The 15000-nt window shown below is 39.8% G+C and overlaps 1 protein-coding gene across 1 annotated transcript in view; it reads right to left on the minus strand.

The window, feature by feature from the left end:
• GTDC1 (glycosyltransferase like domain containing 1) overlaps positions 1–15000 on the minus strand; it is a gene marked incomplete at its 3' end in the record, with an annotated part of 158665 nt that overhangs the window by 15917 nt on the left and 127748 nt on the right. The window contains exon 6 of the mRNA XM_080346674.1: positions 668–777. Coding sequence (XP_080202800.1) covers positions 668–777 — 110 coding nt within the window. The remainder of the gene's footprint in view (positions 1–667; positions 778–15000) is intronic.

Below are 15000 nucleotides of genomic sequence, written 5' to 3' on the forward strand. Positions count from 1 at the left end.
TTTTGAAGCTCACCCATTGTTAACGTACATTTTTAAAAGGTTTAATTTACTACAAGTGCACCCATCATAGGATTTGGTTGTTCGCTTTATTACCGCAGTATCTCCAGCACAAATCTGTGTGTATTCAGAATAAACCCTACTAGTTTTTCAGATGGGTGAAACTGCTTACAGAGTCGTGGCTGTCAGAAACTGGGAAATGGAAGGAGTGTGCGAAAGAGTGATATAAAAATATTAGAGATGAATGAGCACTTTCATGCCAGATACAAACCAGAAGCTCTCCACAGAAGTCCTTAACCTCCCGTTTGAAAGGGAACTAAGTGTTTTCACCTGTTAAATTCTCAATCTGGATTTCAGATGAGCGACCTTTGCGCAAAGATTTTGTTTCCTATCTGAACCATCCAGTCACTCGCACCTGTCTTTACATTTAAATAAATATAGAAGTGTTACTGAAACAGAAATAATAAATAAGGTCTTGCAATGCCAAGTAAAATAAAAAATGTTTACTGTCTTTAATAATTTTAATGACATATTAATATTATATAGTTTTACAACTATGAAGATTTCAAACATGTTCTCTCACTAATGTAAAATAATTTGTACATAAATACTACCTCTGGAAATATTTATTTTTTGGTAACTTTACATTAAGAAACAAAAGGAAAGGTACCTGGAATTTCAGTGAAAGCCTCTCCAAGCACGGACACGTGGAAAGGAAGATCTTTCTCTTTCAGTTTCAGCAGGACTTTAAAGAAAGTCTCAGGATCTTTGTCATGTTCCCTTGAAACAAAAAGAACATATCTCAGCATCACTTATGTTTACTCGTAGATTTGTTTCAAAAAATCAGAACAGTATTTCTCTTAAATTATTATTTCGGGGACCAAACATTTTGAGCGTAATTTCCCCCTTTGCTTATGCCACGTGGTTGAACTTTTTCCTCGACTCAGCGCTTGGAATCGAAACTCAGTTTCAGCAGATTCTTCTCTCTCTTCCCTGTCTTCAAATGATGCCTTTGCTCTTCAAATTACCCACTTTGAAAGCGAGAAGGGCTGAGAAATATCTCACCTCACTAAAGGCAAAAATCATGTTAGAAAAAGGGGCAAAGTAAGAAAAACAACTTCGTTGTTTCTGTCAAAAAATACATATACAATCTCCATTACACTTGATCTCCTTTTTCAGGAGGAATAGGTTAATCACAAACTTTTGCTTAAAATTTAGTATTTCCCAAGCTGGAATTTTATGAATCCATGCTGCACTAATGTAAAGCTTCTGATCCATTCAGTGCTTTAGGTAAAGGAGGAAGGAATAAACTAACACAAGCCATTTTCTACCCTTAGACTTTTAAGGAGGTAACTGGAAGTTAAAACAGAAAGTAAGAAACCTGTAGTTATTTATCATCTCAGCTGAAGATAATATTAAAGGTTTGTATGGGTGTAACACTTAATGCCTTGCAACACAAGCTTGGTTATCTAAAAAGAAAATAAAAAGCCGATTTGCTAATCTATCTACTTCACTAGGAGAGAATGAAAGGGTCGAATGGTACCACAGACGATCAAAATTTCCCAAATTCTTATAGTAAAAATGAAATAATTCCCCCCCTCCAAGGTGAATATTACATCTTGCATTTAATTACTCTGCTCTGAATTGTTGTACTTCAGATGTGCACCATATGTCTTTAAAAGATTTTTGTTTTATTTATTATTTAGAAAATTCCACCGCTCTCCTTCCTGTATTAAGGGAAAATCCATAGCTCGGCTGTCCTGGCGTCTTTCTTCACCGACTAATTTTGTAGAGCGAATCCGTAGGTTTGTCACACTGCTATATGAAATATTAATAATTATATCATTCAGGAAATCTGAAGCCAAATGACATCTGCAGCTCTACATGTGTTAATTTCTCATTCAGTCAATATTTTTGGTTTAGGGAATTAAAACAAATTAATCTTACAATTAACGTGTCTCTCCTAGGCTGAGAAATCTTCAGGAACCGTGGAGTTTTCAGAATTAGTTGCATTTTCTTGAAATAAATGCGGACAATAATGACTTTAAGAAGTCCTCCTTCTCCCAGATTTGTTGTGTTCTCCGTAATAAGGAGGAATGCAACTGCATAAGCTTCATAATTTGTTTCACATCTGTGAACCAGGAGTTTTCCCGGTGGTTCCAGTAACCAAAGTGGATACGAACACCGGCTGGTGGAGAGAATTTCTTCCACTTAATCAGACCCTAGAACTGCCTACTAGTTTGTTTGCATCCTTACCTGTTTCTGGTAGGTAAATTATGTGCAGGAACGCATTGCCGGTATTATAGTTCCCTCCAAATTCCCAGCTCAAAGAGCCAAAATGGGATTACAGTGGAAGATTCAGACTTGGCTGGAAGATCTGTATTGAAAACGTGCAAGTTTGCAAGGAAAACGTAACAGCTTTGGTGCTGGGACTTGGTGTAGAACCATAGAGTAGTTTGGGTTGGAAGGGACCTTCAAAGGTCGTCTAGTCCAACCCCACTGCAACGAGCAGGGAATTCAGTATAAAGTCATTCAATACAATATAATTCAGTGTAATTCAGTACAATGTTTCCTGTTTGCCTCGGTTTCCCCCAGGCGGGCTTTTGCGGGTGCTTTATAAGTGATCCCCAGGAGCTCTGATGCTGAGCTACGTGCATCTCACCCCGAGATGGACCCAAACATCCCCGAAAAACGAGGAGGCAGCCTCGACAGACAGAGCCACGATGCTCACAGGGATCTTTCCAAGCTCTTCACAGCCCCACTATCAGCTTTGCAGTCACACAAAAAAAGCCCTTCCAGCAAAGGATCTGCTTTCCCTCTCCCTTTCCAGAAGAGACCAGGGGTCCCGGAGGCAGCCAAAAGTGGAGGATGCTGTTGGAGCCACATTGTCAAGGAGCTGGCAGGAGAATCCGGAGCCTTACAGCTCGTCGAAGCCACATAAGCTGCACATATTTAGGAAAACTGATAGGAATTGGAAGTTGCAGCTTTGTTTAATAGGTGGGGAAGAACAGAAGGAAAATTTGGCACCCAGAAGGAATGTTGAAAGGGGAAGCGTTTCCTCTGCGCTGGAGCCTCTCTGAGGGTTTTGCTGCTGTAGGTGATTCTCCTTCCACAGCCCCTTTTAAAATACTTCGCTTTTACGTGACGCTCGCAGATTTTAATGACATGTTTTGTGAATCTTGGCGTTTTTTTCTATTTGTGAGGTCACCTTATTCAATTTATCGGTTCCTATGACTTTTCCGTACCACGACCATTTCATTTTCCATTAAGACCTGCTTTTGGTACGCGCACCTACAGATTGCAATATATTATTATTCCTACAAGTTAGTAAAGGTATAGCTGCTCCTAGTAGAAAGCAATAAATAGTAGAAGACCACCTCTTTAACTACATCAAAAAGAAGAGAGCTCTGCTTCTTGGCTGACATGGAGAAAATCATATACAATCCAGTCTGCCTTACTCAGCAACAACTGCTAAACACACCAGATTGTCATAGCAGTGATCGTGGAAAAAGATGAACACAATATGGAATGTCTGTTCTGTAAAGATCTGCTCAAAAATGACATGCACTTTTGGCTGCATCTGTTGCATTTTTGAGCTTTATTAAACAGTATTAATTATATATACTCCATTTTCTTAAGAAGAACTGCAAAACTCTATAAAAGCCTGATATTAAAACGCAAACTTTTAAGTGATTCTGTTTGGGGAAAAAACAAGCTGATTCTAGGGTCTGGCTTTGTTGCTTAGTGTAGGTATTTCAAACACTTCTGTATTTCTACTTGATTTGATATGCATCTGGTAAAGGCAAAATAAGAACTGGGTATGAAGACGCTCTAAATTTCACTGTAAAAACATGAAAATATCAGAATGACCAAACTCCAGCTGTAAATGCCACAAACCAGACACAGGCACCACATCTATACTTGGATTTGAGAGCACTGTGCTGTTGGAGATACTGAAGATCCATGAACTGAACGCTCATTTCTTTACCCCTTGTAATCTGAAATAAAACTTCCAAGACTGTCCCTGAAATGAGGATTGGGAGGCTGGTGGTAGCAGCAGCACCACCATTATAGCTTCCATTATATCTGCCTTAGATTCCCTGTTTATAAAACGGGTGTGACTGTTATATTTTCACCACAGAAGGATGCTGTCAGGATTAATTGATGACTTGACATCCCTCTTTTCAGCCTAAAAAATGATTTTAAAAAGCAACCTCATAGCGCTACGATGATGCTCCTCTATACAATCAATGGCAACAGGGTCCAAAACAGTTTTCTGCTATTCAGGGGTGTTGTGAATTCAGTCTCCAGACTCACCCACTGCTGGAACTGGAAGGAGAGTGCACAGAAACCAGCTAAACTGGAGTTATTCCCTGTGGCTGCAGGGTCCCCAAGTCCCTTATCAGTGATGGAAAATGTATTAAATTAAAAGAAATAAAAAGGCAGAATTTGGCCCTTTACATTATTCAGTGCATATCGTTCTCTTGGATTTGAGCGAAATTCATTAAGAGACCCATATGGTCTTCTGTGACTTAAATTTAATTTTTTAATTAAACTTATCATACATAGCGATAATTACAGTTATTTAGGGTTTGGAGAAAACACATATAGCTATGCAATGCGAAAGCACCGGAGTTGGGGAGAAGAGACAGGACTTGCTCAAAGGGGCGAAATAAATGCAGCCTCTTTAAACAGAGAATTAAACTTACAGTTTATGCAAGTTAATCAGTAACCTGAAAATGCTAAGTCAGGAAAGAAAGTCTTAATATTTGAGAAAATAACATGTAAAGGGTATGTAATTCTTACGATAACAGCCTTGTTGAGCCATCTCTCAAGGTGCTACATATTCTGAAAGGGTTACAAAAAAGCTCAGCTAAGAGCAATATTAAAAGGGTTGATCTTAATCTTCTTAGGACATTTAGCATGGGAGATTTGCAGTGGTGGAGAATTCCAAATTGTCAGGGCAAACAGTCATATTTCATTTTTTACAGTGCCTTAAAACCAAGCGATTCAAACTGGCTGCGTCTCCTTCTGCCTCCCCAATTCATCGTATCATTGGAAGTGGTGTGAAGTGGCAACGCTAAAATAGGTACAAAATCTTCAGAAGTTATACTAGCGTTTTTTAAAAAAATATATATATTTTTAGAATATATATCAAAAGCTAAACCACAGATTTCCACCTATCTGCAGTTATCACTAGAAAATGGTTCTGCAACCAGGGAGGAGAGAAAGGGACGGGGGACAATGCACAGGGAAGGAATGAGGGACAGGAAGGGGGCTGGGGAAGTCCATGAGCATAGAATCCATAATTAAAAGTGAAGGAGATGAAGTTTCTAAGGCCTTGAAGTGGATGACAGTGGCTCTTTAGTCTCAGGAAGGTGAAATATTGAGGAGCGAGTTTGGCAGATGAGACGGGCAAAACAACGTAAAGGGGAAGAGAACCACAAGAAGAGGAACAAGAAAATACAAGTATTCAAGTTGAAAACTGAAAAAATCATGGCATATCCAAACCCAGGGGGAGAAAAGATAAATATAGAGTAAATAGAAGCGAAAAAGGAAAAGGTATAGACTCAGGAAAATGAAAGAATACAGAAAACTACTCAGAGAGAAGCTGCAGTGAGCATTTGAGACTGCTATCAGTGGTAGAGAAAAGGTCAGAAAGAAACACTAAAGATATAAATTAGGAAGCAAAATTAAAACTGTGCGATAATTAAAGGAGAACCAAAGAGGAAGAGAATAGAGCAAAGGCACGCAGTGGCGTTAGCCCTGAGGATGGAGAACAAAAAGAAAGGGTAGAAAATCTGCAAAATCCTCCTAAATGTTTCTGTTTTCGGAAGAATGAAGGTGAAGGAAAGCGTGGGCAGTCCCTGCTGCTGAGCTGCTCCCCTATCGCCCCCGGAGCCAGGGCTGAAGGTGCCTTTATCCCTCTAACGTTCTTCGTTTGGGTGATAACAGCAGGAACTTGAGGTTCTTGACTGTTTTGGCTGATACGGTCCAGGCCTGGGGAGGGTGATGAAGGATGCCACAGGCTGATAAGGGTGACTCATGTGACATCAGCCTCCTGTTGACCCTGTATCCGTCCAGGGCATTCTCAAGAGGAGAACAGCAGCATATCAATAAATGGTGCGTTTTTTTGCACGCACGCTCTGCTGAAATAAAAAAGGCTCCATTTCACCTTAAACCTAACCTAAAGAAAAGCACCCATCATTTTTTCACTGCGTTTACTGTACTACACCCTGATATTTTACGTTAAAGCTTGAGCTCTGCAAGATTTGAATATAGGTTTATTATAACTTAACGCTGCTAGAAAGCAGCAGTTAGTCACAAAATATAAGCCTGGCCTTCAAAACAGAGAATTTCAGCGTTCTGGTCTTTTCCTGACAGTGATTTCCCAGGTTTTCCCATCCCTAAGAGAGGGTCTTACAGGAGCTTTCATTTACAGAAATGTGCTGAGGATCAGAGACGGGAGGATAATATTCTTCTTAAAGTAAGAGACTCATGTTACAAGCCTATTCAATATCCCAAATGAAACACATTGTAGTCATTATTTTCACGAAGGACAGAAGACTTGCCTAAATCAAATGACTTTAATATGCGTTTTCTATGTTAAGACTGGGGTGGGGGGAAAGACAGGCGAAAGATTAGAATTCTAATACCAAATTTCTGGTAACAATGCTCACGATAACTGTGGGGAAAGAGCTACCAGAAAAGAAACAAGGGGGAAAAGAAATAACTATGAAAATGCAAACATGAAGGAAAAGTTAATTGCTTTCCATTTATTCAATTTATCACAGTATTTTTCCATCTTTTTACATTTCCAATATGAGGTAGGGGTAGACTGTAAACATGTAGTTAAGTCCAATGAGTTTTCTTCTTCGGCTGATACGCTTACAAAATGTCTTTGCTGTAATTGTGCCTCTAAACATTGTCTGGCATCATCAGCATCAAAAGTTACCACAATATCCAATACCCCCTCAGTTAATAGAAAATGGAGTCAAGTAGAAGAAAACATTTCTGTGTAAGAGTCACTGAAATAAAGGCCCCTCCAGAATAGATTTGAGCGAGCCATTTGGAGTTCCTACAAACAGAAATGGTCCTGATCCTTTGCCTGCGCTTGCAAAACACCTCTGCAAGCCAAGGAATTAAAAAATGGCACTAGAGAAGCAAAAAGCAGCCAAACAGTACTGGCAAATACAGTGTTTTATTTTCTGTTATAGGCCATGACGTATTTACAGTGAGGAGTGTGTATTTTACCTCCTGATTTTTTCAAATTGCTGGCCTGAGAAAAATGGGTGGTGTTGGGCTTTACGCTGGAAAAGCATTTTCTCCTATCTTGTGTTATCTAGAAGAGATTCATAAAATAAAGAGAACCTTGGGAGTTTATTGTTTAGATTCTTCTTCTTCTCCCCTCACAATTCGCGAAGGAAAAAACCTCAAAATAAAATATTGCGCGTTCTCTAACCAAAGAAACCTCAGGATCAGCATCAGTCATTGAGCCTCCTGCTTGTTTCCTAAAGAGAGATTAACCTTCGAAGACAAAGACCAGTGTTTGGTCTCAGTTACCTCGCTGTAAAAATCAATGCACTTTTATTTGGATGCCTTTTCATTTCTTTTATTCCAGCTTAGAGAACCTAGCTTTTCACTAGCTTTTCATTCAGATAAAATAACCATTTTACTCGAATTTGCAACACAACCCAATAACGGCTACGAACTACTCCCAAATAGTTTCTTTAAAACAACATATTAAACTTAACTTCCTTTTCTGTTCCAAAGGTAACATAACAAATGGTTTCCTGTTGTTGTGAGGCAAGATAAAATAACCTGAGTCATCCTGACAGCCTTGATAACCATACACAATATATCCTATTGTAATTCAACATGCTATATAAAAGTCATGTCATGGTAGTAATAAATGACTATGGACGTGGGAAAAAAAAATCTACTCAGGTAGTTACTTGAAAGAACAGAAGATTCGAATGTAAGTTACTACATAAAGAACTACATCACCAAACATCTGCCTGGGAATGGCACTCCTACCATACAAAACCTTGTGGCCCCTCTATGATTTCCATGGTGGACTCACATCACCAAACTATAAGTATTTAATAGTCCACCAGATTCAGTGCCTGGGTCAAAAAAATAAGTCCTGGTCCTTACTAATACCCCAATGGGAATTAGCTCAGGTACAATACTATAACTCATCCTTTTGGGATTTGTGAAGCTGTCATCTCCAAGGATGAAGCTCCTAAGCAGGAACTTCCTTGGCACCAAGACCAAGGCTCGAAATTCATTATTCAACAAGATTAAAGTAACTACGAATCTCATCCCTTCCGGAACAAGAAATCAACTTATTTTGTTGAGGCAGTTTTTGCACAAACACACCTGAGAAAAAGTGGAGATTAGAGGATGAAGGGAGGGGGGAAAAGGGTGAAAACACAGAGAAAAGGAAAGCAGGGAGGACAAGAAGGGAAAGGGGGAAGAGAGTCAAACTTGCTGTGCAGTAAGAAGAGGAATCTAATTAAAAAGCTTTGAAGAGAGAAACATAACCCCTTATTATTGGTGAACATAAGGAAGAATACTAAATAATTTGCTTAGGAAATATTTGATTTTTGCCTCCTGGAGACTATTCGCATACTTTGGTCAGGGCTACTGTGAACTACTAAGGGGGCTGGTGGCACCGTCTCCTGAGTTTGCCTGAGACTTCTTATTAGAAAACTTCTTCTTTATGACATTTCCAAAGACTGGAGCTATTCTGGACTATCATATTCTAGAAAAATTCTGCCAAAAGTTCTCCAGAACATCCAAAGAACAAGATTTAAAACATCTTGCAAATATTACATTTCTAATAAGCCTCTGTTTTAGGTATTTCGACCGCTTTTCGGTTTAAGGTAAGAACTGAATATTTGGATGTGTTTGATTTTGGGTCAAAGATACACTTCTTGTGTTGGAAGTCTTCCTGAAAACATAGACAAGCCTTTGGAGAACTTCTTTTGTGCCTGGTCACTGAATGGTCCACATGTCTTGGGCAAGTTAGTCCTAGTCCTGCAGGTCAGGTTGCTAAAACCCAGGCAGGATCTGCCATCTGAAATAAAACCACAAACCCTGTCTTCACTTTCAATGATTCCTCCACTGAATTCAAAATAAAATTTGCAGAATAAAGAGCTCTTTTATATGCATTGAAAATAAGGAACAACAAGAAAATGTAAGATTTGGTTAAGAAAACAAAGCAGTATAGGAGATGGGTTGAAGAGGCTTTTCCAGTTTGACTGAAACTCTCAGATGCAGATGAGAATAAAGCAAAGGGGACAAACAAGATCTCATCAATCTGAGTAGTTATCCAAGAACAGCATGGCAAAGAAATAGTGAACTGAAAGAAGAAGCAGAGAAGAAGGGGAAAATATGCGACATGATGCCGGTTCTTAAGGAAAAAAAATGCAACAAGCTCAATAAGGACACCAGTATAAGAGACCATGAGGATAACACAGTCAGGTTGGACAATGGAGCTTAGGAGAACACAGGGACCAATGTGTTGTAGAAGGTCCCTTGCACAGACAGGGAGGGTGACTGAAATGATGGAGACGGAAAAAAGTTGAGAAAGCGGAGAAAAATCAAATTTGCTGCACAAGGAGACTATATAGGAAGAGAAAGGGAGACCTTCTCGCTCTCTACAACCACCTGAAAGGAGGTTGGAGCATGGAGGGTGTTGGTCTCTTGTCCCAAGTAACAAGCAATAGGACAAGAGGAAATGGCCTCAAATTGCACCAGGGGAGGTTCAGATTGGATATTGGGAACAATATCCAATTGCATTGAACAGGCTGCCCAGGGAAGTGCTGGAGTCACCATCCCTGGAGGGGTTTAAAAAGCGTTTAGATAAAGTTCTTAGGGACATAGATTTAGTTTATGGTTGGACTCGATGATCTTAAGGGTCTCTTCCAACCAACCATGATTCTATGATTCTAATCTATGAGAGAAAAGGAAGAGGTTTGAAAGGCCAAGACAAAGCTTGGGTGAATGGAGAAGAAAAGGACTGTTTTGATGGCAATAGGTGGAAAAGTGTGAGCCCCCTTCCCTCAGGGCTTTAGACCCACCAGTTCACATGCGTTTCTGCTCAGACTTGGGTTTTGTAGCTGCATAAGAGAAGAAAAACACCATAAAATGAGTTTCCCATCATGGTAAAAGGAAGAGCCAGGCTTACCAGAGTTTATAGGGCAAACTGATACTTCTGTTCCAAACTTAATTAATCTTAAAATGTCCAAGTGATGCAGTTGCAATCTTACATTAACTCAACGTCAGTTTTTCAGCTGTGGCTGAAACATGTATTATGACAGGCTTCAGAGGAAGGCACTAAAGCAGCTGCCCTATGAGCATCCGTGTGGCACAGAGACAGTGAAGAAGGAAGGCTTCTGCGTGTGATATTTTAAGCAGAATCTTTATGGTATTTAAGCTTTAAGGTACAGGTACATCAGAGTACAAAACCATCCCCTGGAGTAGAAGATAGTTCATGGGGCTTGAATTTTGCTCTTGTTACAGGTAACAGTGCTCTGAGAGCCCGACACCAATGGGTCACTACTTGCAACCCACGTAAGATGCGGCTTCAACCTTGACTTTACAGGAGTGGAAAAAGGGTTTACACCAAACTGCTCTAAACGCAACAAGAAGCAGAACTGGGCATGGAACTTAACTATAGAAAAGAAAGAACAGTGCTTAGTAGAAGTGAAAGAACTAAGTGTATTTGGGGGAGCAGTGGGTAAAAAAACAACGAAGTTTTATTTTAATACGATTCTTTTACAGCCTATTAAGTTCTCCAGTATCAAAACGAAGTCTGCTAAAAGTTAGTAAATAAAGGCTTTCAGGAGAGCTTTATTAAATCACTTATGACTTATCAAGTTAAAACTCCCACTCAGATATCTTAATAAAACTTCCAGAGAATATATTTAATTTTCCTGGAAATCAGAAGCCAATTACTAAAAGTGGAGGGGTTACTGTCTGCTATGCCACCCATCGGCTTTCTGTAAATAGAATATTTACCAACAACTTCGATTTAGTTCCTTAAAGTTTCAGTTTCTGAAGGTCAAATAACTATGTAACTGCTTAATAAAGAAGCAAAGAACTACCTCTAAATATCTCCAAGCTCTGATGGGCTTATATTCTGCTCCTTAGGTGAGGTATTAGCAAAGCTTATTTATTTTCATTTCCAAGGCTTTTATTTGCTCATTCCCTTGTGGTAAAGCTGATTTCCATGATGATTCCCTTCTTAATTTTAATACCCTTTTTACTCATCATATAGACATAAGAATTTTCCATAAAATAATGAAACCCTTCCAAAGGAAATGAAGACAACTAAGAGAGGAAAGTAAACTACAGCTTACTCTTTTTTTCTCCTTTTCAATTAATTGATCCACTGTCATATGCATATATGAAAGATTTTTTTTAATGAAAGGAAAATAAGGTTAATTAACATAAAACCCCTCACTCCTTGAGATGTTGAATTTTGTATTTTATCCATGATGCCTTAAGTGCCTTGATTTCCCAGTAATGACCTAGTTCTCCTAATGAGTAACATTAACCCCTGGCTGTAGCTGTCCAGGACTTAATTGTCAACTGGAGCTGAAATAGGAGAGTTTGCCGATCAGCAGGTATGTGGTATATTAACTCATGTCATTTCAGACCCTAATAAATAAATCTGTTGCTAAGGCAACAGGAGCATCAGCTGTATCACTTTTCCCTTTTTCTTTTCCTCCCCTTCTTAAAGCAAACTGCCTTTCACACCGAGCTTTTTAAAAAAGGAAATTAACTACATGTAACCATAATTAGAAGAAACATCGTTTCTCATCTCAGAAACATATCTACATTAATGAAAAAAGGCGTTCAAAACGAGGACTGCTTTCTGCTGTGACCGGGGTGACTGAAATGATTTCCCTCCACTGAGGGAATGCAATTTCAAGTACACATCTGAGCGAGAACAGATCACAAAATGTGCTAGTTCTTTGTATTTCTGAGAGATTTCCCCTCTCCTTTAGTGCGTTGCTGATGCCAACCGAGCAAACTGCTTCAACTGTTAAACAGGAGCCCAGAACATTGAAAGCGGAGGAGAAAAACCACCACTCAAACCCAAACACATTCACTAACCTTCTGTGAATCTTTCAATACAATTGGCAGACATGCAACCTTTCAGAAAGCTAAAAAACACCCCGTTTTCAGCTCATCACAATTACCCCCTGATGAAAATCAACATACTTGATAGAAACATAGATGCCATTGCTCCTCCCTGTCCCACAGAGGCAGTTACCTGGTTCTTGCATGGGGAAAGCAAGAGAAAGCTGGGGCAACATAAATATGTGTGATTTGGTGAGCAAAGGCTGGTAACTCACCTTCTGCCTCCATTTCTCTAAGATCAGATCCCGAATATTCCTGCTTGAGACCAACTAATTCAAGAATTTATAGAGCAGCAAAGTGCATATAAGTGCAGGTAGCACAAACATCTTTGTGTTCCACAAGGTTTGGGAAGGGAGATCTCAGTACTCTCTATTTAGGGTCTCACAGGTGAATGTCACAGCCATCACTTTTTATCACAGGATGAAGTGTCTGTCTTATAATTTTCAGAACTAACAGGTTTACATTTAGTTTGTAACTACAGAACAGTTCTTCTCAATCTCTAGTTGCCCACATCTCAATCAGAGACCAGGTAGGAAGGGAACTGAAGAGAAGGTCATAAAGCAAACTGTTGCTCTTGGAACACTTACTAGAGGCTCTGCCCACGCTACAAACATCTTAAACTACTCAAAATTGCATCAGGCTTTTAAGCTGAAGAATAAAGAGGTAGTATAAAGCATCTTTTTTGCAATTATCAAAATTAGAGATGTTTTCTCCTTTGGCCTATCAACTTCTCCTAGCCCTTTGAGAAAATGGGCTTTAAGAAAGATGGAAAAAATGAAGGAGAATATTCACACCTGAGAGATTTGATTACATGCTGAACGTTTCTACAAGCTCATAAAAACAGTGATCAAGGAATAGTGCATCTTCCACTGGAAGGGTTCAGTACCCCGAATCCCCAGCCATGGGAAGAAATTTCAAGGTTAGACTTCACTGAATGAACAAGCAAAGAAGAGACACTTCCAAACTGCCCTTCCAGTTAACGTTTCAATCTGAACTTCTCAGAGCATTTCATTAACTTTTTTATTTGCCATTTATAAAAAAAACCCTAATATCTGCTCTCCAACTTAATTTCAGCTTGCATGAAAGTGAAGTTACACTATTTTTTGCTTGAGGTATTAAAGAACTGAGGGTGTCAGCTTCTACTTTCATGGCACTGGTTCATTCACCACATGTTATCTGTATTGCATCCCTGGTGAACAGAGTTTTCTTTGGGAGTATTAGACAGTTTTTCTTAGACACAGCTAAAAAGTTTCCACTTTGAAATCGTTATTTTACACCTTTTTATCATATCTGGTACCTTTTAGTCAAGGCTGTATAAACACTTGCATTTTAAGTCTTTGCTTTCGGTCTGTCTTATCTATCCACCACGTTCATCTTTTTGGATTAAATCTGCCAGAATCATTTGCTTTTCAAAGGTGAAGTTTCCCTGCAGGAACTCCGTCCCCATTCAGCACAGATCTAGAGCCAAACTCTCCACTGCTTTCCCAAGCAAAGGAGCAGAACAGACCCTGCCAGCTGTGATTCCCCTGAAATGGGGGATTTACTTTCCTTTGACCACACACAACCTCTGTCCTCCTCAAATGACATTGCATGAGTGGCCACCCTGCTTGGAGGAACAGGACCACAGTCTTTCTTCTGTGAAGACAGGCTGAGAGAGTTGCGGTGTTCAGCTGGAGAAGAGAAGCTCTGGGGAGACCTTATTGCAGCCTTTCTGTACTTAAAAGAGAGCCAGAAGAAAGATGGGGACACACTTTTTAGCAGGGCCTATTACGACAGGACAAAGGGTGATGGTTTTAAACCAAAGTAAGGGACATTCAGGCTGGACATAAGGAATAAATTTTTATACACTGAGGGTGGTGAGAGCCTGGCCCAGGTTGGCCAGAGAGGTGGTGGATGAACCATCCCTGGAGACATCCCAGGCCAGGTTGGATGGGGCTCTGAGCAACCTGAGCTGGTGAAGATGTCCCTGCTCATGGCAGGGGGTGCACTTTGAAGCTTTGAAGGTCCCTTCAACCCAAACCATTCTGTGATTCTACATATTGTCTGCAGGCTGTTTACAATGTTGAGGATGCCTGTTGAGGCTAACAGCACTTATGGGTACTCCAAGGTGATTTCTAGGTGAATCAACTACTCTCTCATCTTTTGCTGTCTTGCCATACCTGTGTCTGGATGGGGGAAACTTTGGTTCAAAATATTCGACAGTGTCACTAAAATATGGCTTTGCAGTATTCTCAAATGTATCTATATTAAACAGCTTTGAATTCTGAATTCAAAGGCAAACAGTAACTACACAAATTCTGTATTGCACTGCCAAGATGAAGAGGAACAAGGCCCTACTATCAAAAAAACACCTCTCCCTCACTTCTTCAGCCCCTGGACTTTGTGATGCTCTACGTTAAAAACAAGCAACTGGGCACAGCACTATCTCCATACACACCGTTTTCCCTTAGACCAGAAAACTTCAGATAATTGTTACAATCTAGATGTTTTCTTTCTTCTGAATTTCCTCATCGTGACTTCTACCACCGTTCCTCCCGCTCCTGTATCTCCTGCCCCACGTCCTTCTCCACGCTCTTGTCACACGCTGGTATGTACGGACACAAGATAACGGGCTGATCCGATCTTTCACGTGAATTGATAGCAGCTATTTGTTCGCATGTGTGTGTAAATTCTTGCTGATTCCCCACATGATCTTTTATCACACCCGTACAATTAGGGGAAGAAGAATCGATTTTTGACAAGTTTCTCTTATCAAGTCTTTAACTGCTGAGATGATACAGCGCACGCAGGGAAGAAAGAAAAACCATAAGGCTCGGGTGAATGTCTTGAGTTAAAAGACGCACTGTA

This window comes from Nesoenas mayeri (assembly GCF_963082525.1).
Source record: "Nesoenas mayeri genome assembly, chromosome: 6".
NCBI classification, from domain to species: domain Eukaryota; kingdom Metazoa; phylum Chordata; class Aves; order Columbiformes; family Columbidae; genus Nesoenas; species Nesoenas mayeri.